At 42.2% G+C, this 22,283-nt stretch overlaps 1 protein-coding gene across 1 annotated transcript in view; it reads left to right on the forward strand.

Annotated features, from left to right (window-relative positions):
- The window catches only part of ATP13A5 (ATPase 13A5), a 138,978-nt gene that overhangs the window by 16,417 nt on the left and 100,278 nt on the right, over positions 1–22,283 (forward strand). The window contains exons 2-6 of the mRNA XM_045287560.1: positions 5,101–5,274; positions 7,047–7,193; positions 7,373–7,443; positions 7,552–7,632; positions 20,930–20,999. Coding sequence (XP_045143495.1) covers positions 5,101–5,274; positions 7,047–7,193; positions 7,373–7,443; positions 7,552–7,632; positions 20,930–20,999 — 543 coding nt within the window. The remainder of the gene's footprint in view (positions 1–5,100; positions 5,275–7,046; positions 7,194–7,372; positions 7,444–7,551; positions 7,633–20,929; positions 21,000–22,283) is intronic.

Raw genomic sequence — 22,283 nt, forward strand, 5'->3', positions numbered from 1 at the left:
TCAGGGGATATTTTAAATACTTCACCATTAAGCACAATGAGACTTGAAGGATGTTCCCTCTTGATTTCTAATTTGTTGAGAGACTAAATTTTTTTTCCGTGTAGTGATGCTGGAATCAACTTGATAGCAGAGAAAGTTTGAGGATTGGATATTGTTGGGGTGCTAACCACAAGTCTGCAGCTTGAGACTGCCAGCTGCTATTTGGGGGTGGGGGGAAGATGAGGTTGGTCATTTCTAATTGCTGACCTTGAGCTTGGAGCCCAATGCATGACCACTACACCATCTCAGAAGCCCACAGGGACAGTTCTACTCAGACCTATGGGGTCACTCGGAATTGGAATCAACCCAATGGCAGTGAGTTTTGAGAAGTATGTTAACGTGGTAAACTGGATTTGTTGTTTTTAAAATTCTTGCATGCCTGGAATCAATCTCATTTGGTACTGATGAATTCTTTTAATCTACCAGTAAATTAATTCTGTCAAATATCTTAGGATTATTGTATTTATATTCAGGAATGACAGTAGTCTGTAATTTTTCTTTGTTTTCATACCCTTTCAGATTTGGGTATCAGACTATGCTGATTTTATGAAACAAGTTGGGGACTTTCTCAACTCCTCTGTTTATGAAAGTGTTGGCGAAAGACTGGTATCATTTCTACCTTAAATGCTTTAAAGTTTTCACACATCTTTTGGTTTTGAAGATTTATTTGTGGGACGGGCTTAAGTATGCATAAGTTTTCATTCATAACCACAAGAGATCCAAATTTCTTATGAATTTATCAACCTTTCATGTTTGTCAATTTTACCTTTGTTGATTGTCTCTGTTGTGTGTCAAATTTCTATTTTATTTCTGTTTTTCTATTCATTTTGTTTCTTTCTTCTTTATTTAATTTAATTCTGCTTATTTCTATTTTAATTTCAGCTTTTATGCTTGATATTTTTTCTCAGTCTTTCATTGTGCTTCATTGGTCCATCTATATCTTTCTGAGGTGCATGTTTGCTCCCCCCAACCTTTCTATCATGTGCACGCAAAACTGCACATTTCTCCCTAAGCACTGCCTTAGCTGCATCCTGTAAATTTTTATCTATCATATTTTTATTTTCATTCCATTAAAAATATTTTCTAATGTCCATGTAGCTTCTTATTTGAGTCACACATGTATAGGAATGTTTTCTTAGTTTTCAAACATTTGGAGATTTTAAAGTTCAAATCCCATTGCTAATGTCTAGTTAAGTTATAATGTCTTCATACCACATGGTCCAGAATATGATATAAATGTTTCATGTGTAGCTTTAAAAAATTCAAACTTTAAAATTTTGGGCTATAATTCCAGGAATTTGTCACTTAAGCCAATTTAGTTAGTTTCTGTAACTTGCTGATTTCGGGGGCGGGGATCTGATTATTAAATATCATTTAGTGAAAGATACTCAACAATGATTTCTGTTTCTATTATGCACACATTTGAGCTTTGGCAATAGCTTCTGTAAACAGTGCTCAGTAGAATGAGGCATATGACAAATGTTCATAAATATGTGAACTGATATATGCATTTTATTTGGGTTGGATAAAGCAGCAATCCCCAAATAAAACTGCAAGGGGTTTGTCGAAAAAAATGGGAACTGGGAAGAGAGGAGCTGCAACTGAAAATACTCCAAAAACCAGAGTAAAACACATTCTCTTAGGTACAGGTCAACCTTATCTGGGATAACCTCAAAACAGAGCCTGAATCCGTCAAGACGTTTTATTAACATTTCCCCAGCGGGTGATGGTGGTGAGGCGCAGTGGCAATGAGTTCTTATCATTGGAATTTTCAAAATGCTGAACAGACACGATCTCATTTGAGCACTACTCCCTGTAAGACACATCATTCTAATCCTGTTTTGCCCAAGAAGAAGCTGGAGACCCCCAGAGGTGATCTCACGGATCTAATGTCACATATCTGGTTACAGGCTGAACAGTGTCTCCAACAGATCCTGTCTGCTGCTTGACCCTTTGCGTGTCCTTTCCAGTACTTGTGCTGAGCACTCTCAATTGCAACCTTGATCTGCAACAGAACACCCTTTGTTAGAGAAAAATTAATAAAGAGACCCTCTTTGGACTGATGAAGACTGTCCCAAGAAGTAAGCCACAAAGTTGTCCACGAAGTAAGAGATTTGATTCAACATGAATTACGCTGGCAGGAAAGTGCATCATTGAGAGTGCTAAGACACACAGCAGACAGACAAACAAACACTATTATTTTCCTGACATTATGGCTCTACGATCAGGACATGGGAATTTGAAGACATGAGGAAAAAACCAGGAACGCGACCAGCGAAACCTAAAATAATAAGTTTCATTCATTCAGCAGGGTTGGCGCATTCAAAATGTATTCCCAAATCTCACCTTCAAATCCTCAAAGTTAATGCTGTGAAATGTCGTTGCAAAGGATGGGAAATAGAAATGGGCTTTAAATAAACCAATCCATTTCTCAGACCTTTTGATTTTTCTTAGAACCACATCTCAACTCTTTATTCAAATTACGATGAATATTAACTAACCTACTACCAAAAATACAAATATTACTCTCAGGGTAAACATCTGCCTCCCTCTCCCTGTCTCCCCTCTCCTCTCCTGCAATCTGTCTGTCTTTGGAAAGTTTTTCATGTCTGAGGACAATTCCTAAATATATATCATCTTTCTGTTTTAGAAAATTCTACACTTATTTATATTTTAATCATTCTCAACCATGCTATTTTGAAACAAGGCTAAACTCACATAAAGCTAGGATATGTGTATAGACTATACCTCTCATATTCTCATCATATTTCTCCAGTAAATTCATATGAATATATATGTATATTTCAAACCTGATACTTAAAAAGTAAATCTGGTGAAAAAGATGAGATTTTAAAAAATCATTTTATTGAGATATAATTCATATATCACATACCTCTATAGGTTAGTCATAATGTAAAGCCTTGTAAATCATCAGTACAGTCAGTTCTAGGACATTTTCTTCCTTCATGCATTCATTATAGGCTCCACAGTTCCTTCCAACCTCCCCTCCCATATTCTCAATAAGCCATTGCACCAGTTACTGTCCCTCTAGATTTGCCTATCCTAGCTTTCATATACTAGAAAACACACACACACACACACACTCACAGTGAAAATACAACAACAACAATATCAAAACAAGCCAAAGGGGCGATAAACCTCAACTGAGGAAAATTAAAAACTAGAGCAAATTTAAAATGGGTCAAAAGGGAGATCAAATGATCAGATGTGACAGTTCAACCTAATTATACCTGACCTCTTCAAATGTATAATACTCTGCTGGATAGCAGTTATTCATATCCCTTGACTATGAGCAGAGGGAATTCACCAGAGGCTTAATCCACATAGGGATGCCGCAAATGGATTGCAGGCTCTCACTGTGCTCCATAGTCTTCTGAAAATTGGGGTTCACAATTTAAGCTCTGATATCATTCCCTCCTTCAGATTCAGATTTTATGTTTGTCACCCCTGGTTCACACTTACTTGATGCCTCCCTTACATGGCTGTTTGTAAGCCTTTAAGACCCCAAATGCTATTCTGATAGCTAGGCACCATCTGCTTTCTTTACCACACTTTTCTGTGGACTCAAATTTTCAGTTATCACTGACCATGTGGGTTGGTGATAGGGGAAGATTCCCAGTAATGTTCATTATTCACAAGGGTAGAACCAGGCCCGTCAGATCAACACACATCATAATAAAGCCAGGAGGGCATTAAAATAGTAAATATATGATGGTCCCTGGCCACCTTCACTGAGCACTCACAGAGCAAGGATCCTAAGCAAAGCCAGCGACTGCCAACTCCACAGCCCTGGGGTGGCAGTCGTCTGCTTCTTCTCATCCCAGGGAGTTTCAGTCTAAAGCTCAAGGGCGCCAGGTAAGTCTGAGGGAAAGCCCAGTCCATTCAGTGGGATTTCCACACTGAGTCCTTTGGGTGTGGCTTATGAAGGATGTTGTGTTCTTTGAAAGGAGACAGTCTAAAGTCACAGCAGTATGTATATAGCCCATGCATTACCAAGGGCTGGATAGAAGCTAGGTCAAAATGGGGAACATAGTATGGGGCTTATTTGCTTATTCTCCTCTTGGGTTTTATATAAACAATGTTACGTGTTACACACACACACACACACACACATACACACCTTGACTTCAATTTCGCTCCTCCCTGTTTTCTCATCAGCAGAATACCTCTTTTGAAAGGTAGATATTCCCATCCCCCTATCTTGACCTGACTTTTCAGTAAGGTTCCCTCATCACTCTTGTAGGAATACCTTAATTTGACACTAACGTATCACAATGTTTTATGGCAGCACATACAGTTTCATCTCCTTTTTCCTCCTTCCTGAAGGAGTGACCCAGCTGAGGTGAGGGACCCTCTTTTGAAGTGGGTGTCAAGAAGGGTGATAGGTGGCTCATGTGTGCTAAGCAGGCTCTCTACATCTTTGTTTGGGAGACTGGATGAGAAGTTTACATGACCCAAGAGCAGAGGACTGCCTATGTCTTGTGGTTTTCCTTATAGTAGTGGGCTCACACAGTATGTGTCCTTTTGCAATTGACCAACTTCACTCGGTGTAATGGTTTCCAGGTCCTTCCATGTCATGCGGTGTTTCACGCTGTCATCATTGTTTTTTAGGGGTGCATAGTATTCCATTGTGTGGATGTACCAGAATTTCTTTATCCATTCTTCCGCTGCGGGGCAAACAGGTTGTTTCCAGCTTCTTGCTATCATGACCTGTGCTGCGATAAACGTGGGAGAGTCTACATCTTTCCAAACGTGTGATATCTTAAAAGAATTTGAGGTGACTCAAGTGAGCCTTCCCACCCTATTGGTCCTCTTATGTAATGTCTCCATTCTATCTGTGAGAGAGTAAAATGGATCTTAAAAAGAAATGCTATCAGCTGACAGCTGCAGGCATGCAAGCAGTCGATCTGATTCAACCAGCTGAAACCAGACGTTTCCCTTGACTGACACCATTGCATCACTAAGTTGTGTTTCTTGAAACAAAGCCACGGGCTTATGTGAAATGAAGAGCATGACAATGATCTTTTGTGTCCTTTCCAGGAGGTGTTTGGGTACCGCAGTCAGATGCTCCGGCGTGCCCTGTGTTTGATAGCATCCGTGTTGACCTGTGGGGTCCTTGCGCTGGTGTTCTACTGGAGGCCCCAGTGGAGAGTGTGGGCCTGCTGCACGCCCTGCTCCTTGCAGGAAGCAGACACGGTTTTGCTGAGGACAACGGTGGGTGCCCCTCTGTAACCATTTGCAAATGCCATCAACATGTCTTTCTTTTTTCTTTTTTTTTTAATCATTTTATTAGGGGCTCATACAACTCTTATCACAATCCATACACACATCAATTGTGTAAAGCACATTTGTACATTCATTGCCCTCATCATTCTCAAAACATTTCCTCTCCACTTAAACCCCCAGCATTAGGTCCTCATTTTTCCCCCGCCCTCCGAGCTCCCCCCTCCCTCATGAGCCCTTGATAATTTATAAATTGTTATTTTGTCATATCTTGCCCTGTCCGACGTCTCCCTTCACCCACTTTTCGGTTGTCCATCCCCCAGGGAGGAGGTCACATATAGTTCCTTGTAATCGGTTCCCTCTTTCCTACCCATTCTCCCTCTACCCTCTCTGTTTCGCCACTCACACCACTGGTCCTGTAGGGATCATCCACCCTGGATTCCCTGTATTTTCAGTTCCTATCTGTACCAGTGTACATCCTCTGGTCTAACCAGACTTGCAAGATCGAATTCGAGTCATGGTAGTGGGAGCGGAGAGGAAACATTTAGGAACTAGAGGAAAGTTGTATTTTTCATCATTGTTACATCGCACCCTGACTGGCTCATCTCCTCCCTGAGACCCCTCTGCAAGGGGATCTCCAGTGGCCTACTCATGGGCTTTGGATCTCCACTCCGCACTCCCCCCATCATTCACTATGGTAAGATTTTTTGTTCGGAAGAAGCACACCAGCCTATGCAACCACCAGGTGTTGAAGGGATCAGGTATAAGGCATCAACATCTCTTTCATGTTCTATCTGTGTCACAACTGGAGACTGGCCACATTCCAGAAGCTAGATCTCCCTCTGTTTGAAGCGTTTCCCCAATCTAAGAGAAAAGTGATGGTAAGCAGACTGCAGGGAGAATTTGATATACCATCTGTGACCAGCAAGCTAGAAAACTTCCTCCATATCACCCCGGAGAAATGTCGGACCTGTCAGTTCATTGGCCAACCTGGCAGTCTCCAAGGACAGTGGTGGCTGTCAGCATCGTGACTCTTACAGGCCTATCACACAAATGATCATCCAATTTTCCAGAAATATACATTTGGGGGAAATTAAACACTTGACAGCTACATGTTCCTGGGTGGCGCAAACAGTTAATGTGCTGGGCTTCTAACCCCAAAGCTGGAGCCCCCCTCCCACCCCTCAAAGGCACCTCACAGGGTAAAGCCTGCTGATTTCCTTCTGACAAGTCTGCCCTGGCCAGCCCTGTGGAGCACAATAGAGCTGCCGTGCACGGGAGAGCCCCGTAAGTCAGACTCTATTCAGATGGCAGTCATTTGTGTGCTGCTGTGTTTTCCTTCTTCTTCTGTTTAAAAATGCCACTTCAAAATAGCCAGAAATCACTTTAAAAAAATATAGACAATGTTCATAATACATACCTTCCTGTTTCGGGTCTAGCAGAGTGGGTCTCAAATATTAGGGAAAATCTCAGTCACCTGGAGTGCCTGTCAAAATACAGGTTGCACATGTACAATCTTGCTTCTGAATGTTTCTCACAATTTCCATTTTAACATGCTTGACTTACAAAGGACAGCTCTTCTGTTTCTGATTCAGAAGCAATTAAGGGTAGGGCCCCAAAGACACGTGTCTAGCACATTCCTAAGGGACACTGATGCTCTCCTCTGAATCCCCAATCCCACTGGGATAGCCTTTGGTGGCTGTTTGATTGATGAGTGCCATATCGGATAGCATTTGAGAAGGCCCCGGACTTGTGTTTCCTAGGATGAATTTCAACGATATATGAGGAAGCCGGTGATCTGCTTCAACTTATCAACACTGAGCTTTCCGATAAGCAAGAGCCCCGGAGAACTTGTGGTGGCCGACCCCCACTCTGTCATCAACAAAGCGATTTTGAAGCCAGAATTAAAAGTAAGTGAGTTTCAGCGTGCGCTGTAGTGGCATGTTTCCGCAAAGGGAGAATAAGTATTCATCGGATGAGCTTCTCGGTATCCCCCTGTCAGACCGGAAATTGTAACTAGGCATGGCAAGTGGGGCGACATGGGTTCTCCCGGGGGATGTCATCTGTGCTAGTGTGTTTGTCATTGCAGCTGCGATGCGTCCAAGTGCAGAAAATCCGCTATGCTTGGGACAACGTGGAGAAGCAGTTTCAAAAAGTTGGGTAAGCCCAGCCTTTTCTTCCAACGGTGACAAGACGAGAATGATGGGTAGCAGGCTGTCTGGGAAGGCCGTCAACTTATGTGTGGTTCCTGTCGTCACCACATTCTAGGTTGTTGGAAGACAGCAACTCCTGCTACGACATCCACCAGACGTTCGGAGTGGGTCTGAGCAGTGACGAGCAGGAGGTCAGGTAGGGTTTGAGAGCTCTTCAGTAAACAATCGGTGTGTTTGCAAGTGTTCAATAGCTTGGGATCAGGAATGACTGGCACGAGGTTTATCAAGTTGATACCATCCCAGTGCATTTTTGCAGAGATTTCTCTTCCTCTTAAGCAAACGTATTGAAGAGTCTAAAAGGACAACGCAGTTCAATAAAATGTGATCTTTTCTCTCAAACCTCCATAACATTCTTCTTTTCTATTCCTTTCTCAAAAAGTCTTGAGCCACTCCATAAACAGTAGCTTCTTCGTCCTCAAAACACCCCGAGAGACACAAAGACAACATTATACTTCCATTTTGCAGTGGACAGACACACAGCCTGCTGGATGGGCATCTGCTTCTTCCTTCAGTCATGTTAGTCACCTCGGTGGCTGCAGCCCCTAGACCAGTGCCTGATACCTGGGAGGAATCCAGTAAGTCTCTGGATGAAAGAAGGAATGAATACATCACCTGGTCTATTAGCTGGTCATCTCTAATGTGAATAATGCTTCACAAGGCCCTGTGGATCAAAAGATAAATACCTCGTAGTCACTGTTCCTGAGATGAATAATTTTCCGTGAGAGAGAGCGACAGCTGGAATGAACCAATAGCAATCGTGGTGCCCAGAGGTGCACCCAGATTAGGAAACCCATCGCCTGTTTATTACTTTACAGTCATCTTCAATCCCTGCTGCCCTCAGCCATTATTCAAATCTCACTTCCCTTTGAGGAATCCAAAATGAGCCATTGCAACTCATCCTCAGAAATGTACTAACTACCTTCCTCCTCCACCCATTTTTAGGGCCATTGCAAGATTAAGTTTCTTTGTTATCAGCCAGAAATACTGACCAATTCCCAAGCTTAGAATCAGTCTTTTAGCTTACAATACAGATTGTTGGGCTCCTGCGCCTGAGTGCTGAACAGAAAATGACTAGAGCCGGAGCCATGGCAGGACTCAGCGGCATCAGCTAGCACCTCCACAGTCTTGTGCACCCCAAGTTTGGGAATGACTTATTTGTTGCCTTTACGTTTTCCCTCTGCCTGAATACTATGAAAAATGAACTGAGCATCTAGATGACAATATTGCAAACTGCCTTAGATATGGTGTCATTATATCACACTTAAGGCACTGAAATCCAGAAAGTTTTCAAAGTCGTTAAACATGTATTGGCTTAATAGCATTCGCACAAGAGGGTTAAAGGATTGATGTAGGATATGTAAGAAATCTAGCTGATCAATGTAGATGTATCCTGCCTGGAAAGCCATTTCCACAAGAAAGATTTCCCATCAGTGTAGCAGGCTCACGCTTGTCCTTATTTATCAAGTGCCAAGCTTTAATAAACATCATACACAATTAAATTTAAATATGGCACACACAATAAAGAGGTTGACAATCTAATAAACAAGACAAAGAGTGTAGTCTCCCAAATACAAAGAGGAAAGGCAAGAATCTACTTATAAGTATAGGCATGTTTTATTTTAAGGGCTTATCTCTTTGAAATGCAAGAAGAGAATGGGACGAGGGTAGAACTTTTCCTCTTGATGTGCAGAGTGTAAAGACAAGTCTTTTGGAAACCAAATGTGATCAACTAATTAGTGGAGTGAGGTTGTCCCTGTTGCTAGGTGCCACCCAGCCAGTCCTCCGTGTACAACAGAATGTTACACTGCGCAGTGCTGCACCAGCCTCACAGATGTTCGTGTTTGAGCCTCTGTGTCAGTACATCTTGTCTTGGGATTTCCTATTTTTTTGCTGCCCATCTACTTTACCAAGCATGATGTCCTTCTCCAGGGATTGGTCTCTCCCGACAACGTGTCCAAAGTACATGAGAGGAAGTCTCGCCGTCCTGGCCTCTACGGAGCAGTCTAGCTGTACTTCTCCTAAGGCAGTACTGTGTGTCCTTTTGACCATCCGTGGTTCTTTCCGTATTCGTCACCAGCACCATAGTTCAAATGTATCAATTCTTCTTAGGTCTTCCTGATAGAACATCTTAAGTGGTTTTGAACTTGCTTGAAATAAAACCAAGGACATGTTATAAGACATAAAGGGAGAGGTATGTATTAGAATTTCTAATGATTAAAAGCAGCAGAGACTCTCAGTAAACTAACTCTGTGGGCTCCCTGACAGCCAGGCAAAGAAGGCAAATCTACCAACTGAAAAGCCTTCCCTCATCAGTCAGAGAATGCAAATCCAGTCATCAGCAAAGAGGGCTCCGCCCGGGAGAGAAAGGTCAGGCAGGTATCAGAGAAGAGCACAGATGTGTCCCAGGCGTGTCCCTGCTCCAATCTGCACACATCCAGGAACTAACCTGCCCTCCCAAAGTATTTCCCTTATTTCACAAAGACAGGACCCGAAGGAAAACCCTTCTCCAGATTCATTTAATGAGTCTTCTTAGGAGCACAGTGTTGACAGAAGCTGGGCATCTCTGCAAGCTCTTTTCACTCAGAAAGCGTCGCAGGCCACCTTCGTAGGGGTTAGCTACCAATACATCACCTTGCTAGCAATGCAGCTCTTTTGAAAAGGGGACTGGGAGGGGGAGGGGGCACTTCGGATTGCACAGTTTCCAATGCCCACAACGGGAGTACTTCCACCATGGCGGTTTTCGAGCTACCAGTATGACGTCCAGGAACACAGAGTTGGAACGAACCTTATCTAATGCTTTTCACAAACCAACGTTTTCTCTCTCATTTTAAGCTGCTGAAAATCCAAATGTGGATTCAGGGAAGCCTCCTTTCTGCATCGGCTCTGGAGGAAGCTGCTCATTTCCTATTAAGATAGGTGGGCCTGGTGCTCCTTGTGTCTTGACCGCAATCTTCTCCTGGGTCGAGGAGGTTGTCGGTGGAGCGACCCCTAGTCCAAAGATCACACACAACTCCCAGCTATCCTTGTGTTTTGCTTAGTGGTAGTTAGCTCCTTCTCTCTGCTTGCCTCTCTCTCTTTTGAGGTCTCAAAAGATAAAAGGTCATGCAAGCCACACCCACAGGGAACTCTGTTGACATTAAATTAGCACTGTGATCTGAATAAGGGTCCTCACTTATCCCCTGACAACTGATTGGTTGACCACATCAGCTCACATCATGGCAGATGATTACAACATGAACTAACTTCCAAGGTTTTTCATTATAGAATTGTTCAACCTCTGAGAATCACAGCCCAGTCAAGCTGACATAGATTTGGGGGATATAAAATTCAATCCATCTAGGACACGGTGTTCAAAATTGGCCTCCGTGCAAATCCAGCATTTGCCTCATTGTTGAGAGAAAAGTCATGCTTGTCAGCCCTAGAGAAAAGAATCCAGTGTGGACAATAAATAAGAAAGGGCAGATTTGCCATCAATGCTTTGTTACAAGCTGGCAGAAGTTGTCCTGGGCAAGGTGGGCACATCTAAAGGCAGAGACGACAGGAGGAGATAGGAATGAAAGAAAGACAGACCCCGGAACTCTAGCCTTTCTCCTCAAACAAAACCAATCTCACTGCCAAGGAGTTGATTCCAACTCCGAGAGACACTAGTGATAGGACAGGATAGAACTGCCCTCGTGGGATTCTGAGACTGTAACTTTTTGAGGAGTAGAAAGCCCCTGTGGAGCTGCTGCTGGTTTCGAACTGCTGACCTTTCAAATACCAGCTAACAGGTAACCACTACCCACCAGGACTCAGACCCCAGGAAAGCACAGGTCAGAAAAGAAAGTGTGCTTCCACACCTTTATCCACTTTCACTCAGAAGTTAATACATTACTTAAATATGACCCTTACTTTTCTTTAAAATATAATCACAGGAAATTTGATTAAAATTAAATAAACAATTGTGATTGACACTCTCTTTTTCAATTGCTATAAAATATAAGTAACATCACATTTTGGGTTTCAACATTTTTCACAATTACAATAGCGACACCAATTACATCCATCGTACTGCATACCCACCACCGATTCCTGTGGCCAACTTGTCTCCAACAATAAGCAGAAGATGTGCCATGCCTCTTCTGATCTCTATCCATTTGCCTATTTTGTATTTTCAGAAAACAGCACTGGAGGTGGACGTATCTGGCTTCCCTATTGCCACAAGGCAGGAGTCAGGCAGGTCTCCACTCCCCATCCTACTTTATATAATCCGACACCAATCATTCCTCCTGCGCTGCTCTGTATGTTGGGTTCAATAAGTCCTCGCAATGGCCAAGAAGAGCTCCCAGGAAATACTCACACTTAAGGGGACTGACTAGAGGAGTCAACAGATGGGAAAACAGTAAAGATGCCACCATAGGTCCGCAGCAACACCTGTCCTCAGCCAGCAGCCACATCTCTTGCTGATCCCCAGTCTCTCAATCTTTGGCCTTTACCTCCAGGGGCCAGAAAGCCAGCTTGCCTGTCTCTCTGTCCCACAGTTTCACAGAGTTGGGCCAGATGAAGGGACGGTACCCCAGTCTTTGGTGCATCTAGTTACGGTGACATCTGCCACTTCAGACAGAGATCTTGGACGTATTCTTCCAAATGGGCCTGTGCTTTCTCTCGCTGCTGCCATGTCAAAGGTGTCTCACCCTCCTAGCCAGGGGGGTGGTTATGAAAATTGACCAATGTCTTCTATTAACGGTCCACATGCCCTGTTTGCCTCATCCCACCTAATCATTAGGTGAGAGTCAGAGAGACTTGGGTAGAAGAGCCGTATAAAGAAAGTTCACTCCACCACAGTATTTTTAGTAAATTCAGGTTGTCTATGCATCTGGGTCCACTGAAAGTATAAAATCACTTAACTCCAGTGCCCCATTTCAGAGTAAAATGGTGGATGTACCAACAAGTGTCAGTCAGTCCTGAACTTCCCTGGAGGCTGTGCTCTGGGTTTCTGGGTTCCCTGTTCCTGTTCCCGGGTTCCCCTCCTCCAGTGGTCTGGGTTTCTCCACTCCTCAACCTCATCCCTGAGGACACTCAGAGGCCTTCCAAACAAACAAACAAACAAACAAACAAAACTGTGCCAGGGAATCCTGCAAGACCCCAACTTTCCCTGAGGCAATCAGGAAAGAAACTAGTTAGGGAATGAAAGAAATGGACAAGTCACAGGTGAGGACAAGTGAGAGCGGTTTTTATTTGTATTTGTAAAATGCCACTTCTTTGTATAAATGTCATTAAAGTACAGAGAAAGGTTTAAGCACTGCTAAAATAGAGATTCCCCCCATCTCCAAAGCAGTGTCTAAAACAGGCCAAGGATGGGTGTGTGTTTTATTAAAGGAAAGGCTGCCACCCCCTCTTTGTTATACCGTACTTTACATTACTTATACTCACACCCAAATCTCAGAAGTTGGATACCATATTCTGTGTCCCATGAATATCTTAGATCTTTCTCTGTTTGTAAGACAAGGTAGGGGATTGAGTAGCAGAATCCCCTGAAAATGGTTACGAACATTACACCTCTGCCCACTAAACATTCCAAAATCCATGGGAGTGAGTCATGTCAGAATACAGAGACTGGACATGAGTTCTCTGGCTCACTGCCATTGAGGTAATTTCTGCATCACAGCAACGCTGGGTGGAACTGTTTCTGTGGGTTTAAGACTGTAACTCTGTATGGAACTGGGAAGCTTCATCTTTCTGTCTCCCTAACAGGACCCTAATCAAAGCTTATCAGAATGGAAGCCTAAACCCAGGATTCCGATTCACGGGGGCCCTATAGGACAGATTAGCACTGTTCTGTAAGGTTTCCATTGCTGTAAACCTTACTGAAGCACTCTGTGTATCTTTATCCCACAGAGCGCTGGTGGGTTCCAAGTGCCAACCCTCTGGTTAGCAACAGAGCGCTTTAACTACTGTGCTCCAAGGGATGCGTCAGAATAGAACATGTGGTAAGAAGAGGGATGGTTATCTTAGCCTGAAAAGGTTTATCAGAGATTCTAACATGCTTCTCTTGTGAGGCTCAACCCTCATCCTCACTCCCTGGAGTTGAGAATAGTTAACACGCAACAGAACCCCAGGAGTTATTTTGTGATAAATTTGATGAAAGAAAGAATGAATCATAATCAAGATGAACGAGGATATAAAAGTAGGGGCCTAGTCTTTCATATTTTCCCCAATATAAATAAAATAATGCAGGTTCCCTGTTAACATTATATCATGGTGTTAGCACAAACCTCAGCAGTCTCTTAAATCCAGCCCTTAGCCAAGGGAAACGCCCTCTCTCTTTGGGGGCCCAGCTTCCCTTGTCCATCTCCTGATGGTCACTCACCTCTTGGTCAATGGACATGCAAATGCTCCTTGGCTTGCCCTGACAATTAGATGAGTGTCTGATACCTAAACACACAAGGCTTTTGGCAAGAGACAGTAGAAACGATGAAGTAACAGGAAGCATGTCAACCTGTGATTCAAATATGACCCAGATAAAGTGTGACAAGTATAATCTGTGGGAAAATATCAGTCAACTGAATCGCAGTCCTCCTAAGACCTGGGTTTCTCTTTGAATACTAAGGTCAGAAACCACCTCACCCAACAAGAAGCTGAAGAACAACAAACACCTGTGTGTGGCATTCTCAATTGACTTCCCACAGACTAAGTTCTGGTGCCATTGTATAAGGCAGACTATCAGCTTTGTCTAGAGATAGAGTGTTCTAGATTGGATGCATATGTCTTTTTATCTTTATTGGACATGCAGACCCCTCTGTCAGTTGGTCGTACTGTCATGGCTTGTGTGTTGCTGTGACGCTGGAAGCTATGTCATTAGTATTTGAAATATCAGGAGGTTCACCCCAGGTGAAGAGGATTCAGTGAAGCTTCCAGACTTCTGAGAGATTAGCTCCTGAAAGCCTTATAAATGGCAGTCTATGAGCTGCCTTCTCAATGAAAAGCTGACCTTAATGACATGGATGGAATAAAGCTCTCAGGACCTTCATGGAGCATGACTCCAAATACAAAGAAACAGCAGAAAACATTTATTAATAAGAAGAACCTGGAATTTATAAGGTCTGAATCTAGGGAAATTAGAAATCATAAAAATTAAAGTGGAACACTTAAAGGTGAATATCCAAGACATTATTGAGCTAAAATGAACAGGGATTGGCCATGATGAGTCAGACCATCACATGGTTTACTATGAGGAATGGCATTACAGTCACTGCTTAAAATAATATGTCAAGGTCTATCTTGAAATGCAATGTTCTCCATGATAGGATAATATCTATACTCACACAAGGTCACGCAATTAATACAACTAATATTCAGATTTATGTACACAAAGAATTAAAGCTAGAAATGAAGAAATGAAAGATTCTACCAACTTTCTCAGTCTGAAATTGATCAAGTCAAGATGCCCTAACAATTGTTGGCAACTGGAATGTGAAGAGTGGAAATGAAGAAGAAATGGTAATTGGAAAATGGGGCCGTTGTGACAGAAATGAAACTGGAGATTGCATGATAGAATTTTGCAAGGCCAAAACTTTCTTCATTTCAAATATCTTTTTGCAACATCATCAGTGATAATACATGTGGACTTTGCCAGGTGGAATGCACAGGAATCCAGTTGACTCCACAGCTGTGGGAAGAGATGCGGGAGAGGCCCAATGTCAGCAGCCAAAAGAAGAGGCGAGCCTCACTGCGGCAGACAGCAGGTTGAAGCTGCAGAAAAGGAAAATAAGTCCTCAAGAGCTAAAATATAACCTTGAGTGTATCCCACCTGCATTTAGAAAACATCTCAGGAATAGATTTGAATCACTGAACTTCATGACAGGAAAATCTGACAAGCTGTGAGATGACATGAAGAATATCATCTATGAAGAAAGCACAAGGTCATTAAAATGGCAGGAAAAAATCAAAAGACCCAAGCGGATGTCAGACGAGACTCTGACACTTGCTCTTGAACGTGGAGCAGCTACGGGAAATGGAGGAAATGAGGAAGTTAAAGACCTGAGCAGAAATGTGAAAGGGCATCTGAAAGAGTGTTATTATGAAAGATGAAAAGCCCTGGAGTCAGAAAGTCAAAAAGGAAGAGCATGCTCAGCATATCGCAAGCTGAACAAACTGGAGAAAACTGACAACAATTTTATTAAGCTGGTATTACCAGTCCTATTTTACAGATGAGGGAATCGAAGTCCGCTTCCTCATTCATGCATTCTTTCATTTTTTTTATTGAACAAGTGATTTTATTTTACTTTTTACTTTTGCTCCTAATTTGATTTAAGACAACTTTATAAAGATTCAATTATCACCAGTTTTCATGTGCATAAATCTTTTCTACATTTAAAGTATCAATGGTAGAATAACATGACAACACAAGAGAGCTTCAAAATTTTCATGGAAAAAGTGAATGAAAAGATAGTGGAGACTTTCCACAAACTTTCGGAAATTTTACTGTATACAACCCAAAACTTAAGAGGACAATATGTTGAACAATATTAGGCAAGAAATATTCATATATTATTTTTATGGTTTAATCATTTTTATTGCTTTTCATTAATCATTTTAGGGGACCTCTTACAGATATTGTAGTAATTCATACTTCAATTAGATAAAACCTCATTGTACAATTGCTGCCACCATCAGTTCCAACATTTTCTTTCTTCTTGAGCTCCTTGATATCAGCACCTCTTTATCAGCTGCCCCCCCACCAGAACCCTAATTATAATGTTATATATTATTTGTTATTATTATTATTTGTCATGGCTAACATCCTCCAATGTATCCTTTCACCTGCACTGCCATTGTTTGTTCCCTTTGAGTGGGGTCATACAGTCCTAATTGCTATTAGTTCCCCCTTCCCCCCTTTCGTTCCCCCCTCTCTTCCTGTCCAGTCAGGGAATCATTGTTCCTGTTACTGTTTCTGAAGGGTTATCTGTCTTGACTTTCATGCATCAAACTATCTTAATTACACAAATGAACCTACACAGGTCTGACAAGAATAATGAGATAAAACAAAGACCATAATGGTAAAGGGGAGGAAATATTACAGATCTAGAGGATAGTTATATATTTTAAACCATACACTATTCCCTTGTTCTGTTCACACAACTGCTTCTTGATCCACTTACAGGTTCTGAATGAGCACAATTAAGTGCTCTGGAGTTCCCATTCTTCTCAAGGTTATCCACAGTTTATTATGATCCACACTATGCCTTTGCATAGTCAATGAAACATAAATAACTATCTTTCTAGTATTCTCTACTTTGAGCCAAGATCCATTTAAACATTAGCAATGATATCCTTTGTTCCACACCCTCTTCTGAATCCAGCCTGAGCTGCTAGCATTTCCATGTCAAGACAGTGCTGCTGCAGTAGTTGGATGATCTTTAGGAAAGTTTTACTGGAAAGCAATATCAATAATTGTGTTCTATAGCTTGAGCATTCTGTTGGGTTATCTTCTTTAGAAATGGACAGAAATATGGATCTCTTCCGGTCAATTGGTCACATAGTTATCTTCTAAATTTCCTAGTTCAGACAAGCAATTACTTCCAGTATTTCATTGGCTTGTTGGGACATTTCCATTGTCATTCTATCAATTTCTGGACTCTGATTTTTGGCTAAGGCATTCAGTGTAGTTTGAACTCACATTTCTTAATCATAAGTCTTGCCTGTCAGAATTGGCTCTTAAAGGCATTTACAAAATGAAGAAATTTGGAAGGTAGCTATTTGGGCATATTTGTGAAGTAAGGATGTTCCAAGCAGAGGGAGAGACAAAAATAAAAACGTGTTTGGGGTCACTTCTCATCTCCTCTGGCTCTCAAGGCTCATTGCCACAAAGTTGAGGATGGACACACCTTAGCCTTTTATCCCCTTCTACCCTATGTGATACCAACTGTCCCCCTACAACACCCTACTTCTGTATCCAGGTTCAATAACTCATGACAATGGACATTCAGAAGTCACAGAGCATGCTCATGGTTATAGAGTTTAGTAGAGAAGCCAATAAGTTACTATTTAAGTAATAAAGCTCAGGATACTGTTGTTCAGTCAAGACTGTCTTCTATGGCATGCTCCTTGGCAGGTCTCTCTCTGGGTCTCAGCCTAGGAACCTAGCCTCTGTCCTGCACAGGCAATGTTACAAAGCTTTTTAAGGTGGCTAGTTAAGGCCCAACAGGCATGCTACTCCATCATAAAGGCATTCAGCACCAACTTCCTGTGTCTGCAAAACTACCTCCACCAATTAAATGCCCAGAGACACTCCACTCTACAAGCCGCTCTCCTGTGCCGAAGCACCCAGCTTGACTGGTTCTGTGAGTTGGGAAGTCCACTGCTCTGAATCATTCTCTGGCTCCTGGTTCTCCTATTGCTGTTGCTACTGCGCCTCTGCCACTCCTCTGGTCTCACAATAGTCTCCTGGATCCAGGCAGGTCAATGCACAGGGATCTGGGGGACCAAAAGATGAGTGCTATTCCTGGTTCTTCTCTTTGGCTGTGGTGACACCCATTTTCCTGCTTCTGAGATGGCTGATTTTAAACCCAGCAGGATGACAATCACAAGTAATGCTTGTTCACAATCATCCGCAGTACATCATGCAATCCAGTCAGTATCTTCTCCCAACTTCTTCTCCTCAGGAAAAGTGAGGTCATTTGGTAGAAGTAACAAACGCTATGTCTATTAGTCTGGGTACTTTAAAGAAACAAATCCACAGAAACTCATGTATAAGAGAGAGTTGTATATAAAGATTAAGTAAGTCCACATCAAGAAAACATCCCAACCCAGTGCTGCCCAAGCCCACAAGTCCAACATTAGCCCATATGTCTGACACCAATCTACAAAGTCCTCCTTCATCTCACAAAGCAGATGCAATGATGCCAACTGCAGGAGGAAAGCCGAGTCAGTGAATGTGTAAGCTTCTCAGCACTGGCAGGGGTCTCCACACGGCTGCTTCAGCACCCAGTGCTGCATCGGGATAGGTCCATGTGGCTTCTCCTCAGGGATGTCTTGCAGGAAGTAAGCCTTGCAAGCTGAAGCAGGGAACTGGCTAAGGCAGCTGCACCCTGGTCTGACCATCACGAAGCAAGCGACCTGAGAAAATAGAAAGGCGAGGCTCACTGAGCCTTTTACCCCTCTGTCCTTCAATTAATCCCACATGTGTTTATTGGCCAGGTTGGCACAATAAACTAACTACCTCACTATGACTAAAGTAGCCACCTTAAATAATGCACTGTGTTGCAGAGAGAGGGGAAGAGAGAAATAGGTAAACAGACTGGGATCCTGGGAAGATCTGACACTTGTCCAAGTACTCCCATGGAGCCTAGAAAACAATCCTGGATACCCAAGTGGCTTGCCTTATGGTCTCTTCCCACAATGAGTTTAGGGATTTGTAAATTCAAATTGTCCTGCATGCTAGCTAACCTCTCACTTCCAAGCTTGACTGGACTTCCATATCTTTATGGTATCAAATCAGAAGTCATTGATTTAAGTTGTTTTTGCTCCTTTCAAACAATATTGTACTTGGAAAAGTATGAGCCTCAAAATCAAACAAACTTGGCCTCAACTCTATGTTATATGAGGGGGTACCCCCCTGCAAAATGGTACTTTTTTTTCAAAGCTATATATTTAAATTTTTTTTCAAAACAACCTTATCACCTCAAAGAACTCTCCATTACACTTAATACATTTTTCAAATCTGTGATTCCATTCTTGGAAACATTTTTCAAACTCTTCTGTTTGGCTGGCTGACAGCACCTCCCTTGTTTTTTCCTTCACCTCTTCTACATCGTCAAATTGCTGTCTTGCATATCCCTCTCATTTGCAGACAAAAAGAAGTCACATGGAGCGAGGTCAGGTGAGTCAGGTGCGTGGGGCAAAAGAAGCATACTGTTTTTTGCCATAAACTGGATCTCTGAAATGGCTGCATTGTTGTGGTGACAAAAGCAGTCTCCTATCTGCCACAAATCAGGCCTTTTTTGTCACACACTGTTATGCAATCTTTTTAGAACCTCTAAATAGACCAACTCCAAATGCATTACGAGTTGACATTTTCATCTGTTCCAGTAGTTGACAGACGTCGAAATGAGGTTTGTCATCAATCGACATTTCACCTTTGTTGAAACGAGAAAACCTCGTACATTTGAGTTTTTCCCATAGCACGGTCCTTGTAAGCTGTGTTCAACATCACAGCAGTTTCTGCATCATTTTTCTTGAGCCGGAAACAAAATTTCACAACTGCACACTGTTCTCTTAAATTGGCCATCACAAAAAAAATGAGTTTTGAGCAAAACTGCTTTTATGAAAAAATTCACAGTGACCAGAAAGAACCTTCCCAGGTGACACCACTGGGTGCACTAACTCAGAGGGAGTTGCTTGATGCTCACCTATGAGGAAAAATGCATATTATGAAAGCTCTGCTCCACCTGGTGCAATTGTGGGTTTTTTGTGTGTACCCCCTTGTCCAGTAGTTGGACCAAAGAACCATCATGAAGACTTTTACCACTGGCACCTTGTGAGGTGAGCTCTGAATTGGAGTTATGGAGAATATAGTGTGAATCCCGGCTCTGTCTCTTCAGTGTTCTGATATCTTGGGGCAGCTGCTTGGTTTATTTGAACTTCAGTTTTCTTTAGAAAAGAGATGATAATAGGAACTTCATGAGGATGTTATAGTGAAAGGAAATCATGCACATAAAGGTGCTGGCACTGTTTAAAAAGTATGTTAACATAAGTAATAGTCAATGTATTCACCTTTAGCAAGACATGACCACACTGAATAACTTTTCCTGCTGACAAAATTGAGATATAATTCTTTCCTTGGACGATGATGAGGATTAAATGAGAAAATAGTTTTTTCAGAACTTCGTAAATTATAAAATACTACACATATATATGGAATTCTTATGATAGGGTACATATATGTGGATTTCATAGACATGAGCTACCGAGACTCTGTGCTGCCTTCCGGGTCCTTGGTGGGTTTCATGCAGTCATTCAATTCATTCACGGAGGATCTGTCCCAGGTATTGAAGATACCAAGGCAACAGGAATAGAGCAAGAGCAGTCTAGAGGACCTGGAAAGCTTGACACATTTTCATATGTGTTCCTTTAACTGTGCTTGAGTGTAATTATTTTTAATTCAACTAAAAATTGATTGCAATTTCATTCTTGACCCCCTGAACTGTTCTGTACTCGCAATATTCTTTCAGCCAGAAAAATATATTTTTTGTATTATGCACTTTTATTTTAAAAATGTGTTAGTGGTTTGCAATCATGTTTCACATGCAAATTGTATTTGCATATAACTGTTTAATTGACCCCACGAGCCTCCTACAGGGCAAAGAAAATACTTATATTTCCTTTGGCCTGGACGCATTTATTTATCAGCGAGATTGTAGAGAAGGCACTAACGGTTGACCAATTTCCTACAGAAGACTAGTGTGCGGACCCAATGCCATTGAAGTGGAAATCCAGCCCGTATGGAAGCTGCTTGTTAAACAGGTAACTATTTTCTTTGCTTTCTGAGAACAATAATTCCCTTCTCCTGTTTCTTTCCTGGTATTCTGGAGAACTTAGATTGATGTGAATGAAGTCTGCGTTTTATGTAGCTTCTACTCATTATTCTTTTCTTTGACTTTTACTGTCTCCTAACATTTTATTTCAATGAACGCATATTTCTTTAATTCCAGGATATCCAACTGGGCCTTTTCGTATGTCATCCTTGTCAACATGAGGGATAGATTTATGTCTTAAAGTCTCCTATCTGTGTTTTCTCACTAGTTTTCGGTGGTGCTGACGGTTGGGAGGAAGGCAGCAGAGCCATGTCGCTACGTCTGTAGTTTCAAACTTAGTTAACTTGGTCTTTTTCTTATTGCTCTAATAATTTTGTTTTCTTGTGTGTGTTTATTCCCTTTGTTCCAATGTTGTCCTTGTGTATCAACGATCCCTCATAAGCTCATCCTCTCAATTGTCAATTCATCAAGTCGGACTTTCTGCGGTCTCTTGCTCTCCTTTCTCCAGTGTGCATGCATTCCCCTCTGTGAGAGCTTGGTTCAGAACCACAGCCTGTGTGGGTATTTGGACTGCTCTCTCTCTGGAGTTGTTCAGTTTCAGGCCAGGAGCCAGTTGAGGGTTTGATCTATCCACCGGTTGTACCGTGAACTCTCAGTGAACCACTCATTGTCACTTTTCGTAGGCTGCCCTCTGCTTTGCATAGCACACCTGGGTCCTGTCCCTTGCCACGTGTAGAGCTCTCCCTGTCTCCATTGCCCCGAAAATGGACTTGTAGCTCTCTTTATCTAGCCCTTATGAGGAGCTCTGTGTGCTTCTATTAGCGTCCACTCTATGAGGCACGTCTCTACTATCCCTTTAATCCCACTCTATGAGGCACGTCTCTACTATCCCTTTAATCCCACTCTATGAGGCACGTCTCTACTATCCCTTTAATCCCACTCTATGAGGCACGTCTCTACTATCCCTTTAATCCAGGAAGAGGATGCTTCTTGTTGGGTATGACCTTTTTTGTTTTGTTTTGTAATACTAATTTTTTTATCTGTCTGGAACAGAGAAAAGACAGCTTGTAAACTTCTATTCAAGTACCTTTTCATATTTCCAATGACTCTCCTTCATGTCAATTTGATTTCTTTAGAAACACGTGCTAGTATTTTTCGGCATCTATTTATTAGGTCTATAGGCACATAGGAGCAATATCAACAGTTCAAAACTACCATCCCCTCCTCCAACGACAGATGGGGCTTTCTGCTCCTATAAAGACTTTCAGCCTTG

The sequence above is a fragment of the Echinops telfairi genome, unplaced genomic scaffold (assembly GCF_000313985.2).
Source record: "Echinops telfairi isolate 266 unplaced genomic scaffold, ASM31398v2 ScPeMD7_17;HRSCAF=63, whole genome shotgun sequence".
In the NCBI taxonomy this organism is placed as follows: domain Eukaryota; kingdom Metazoa; phylum Chordata; class Mammalia; order Afrosoricida; family Tenrecidae; genus Echinops; species Echinops telfairi.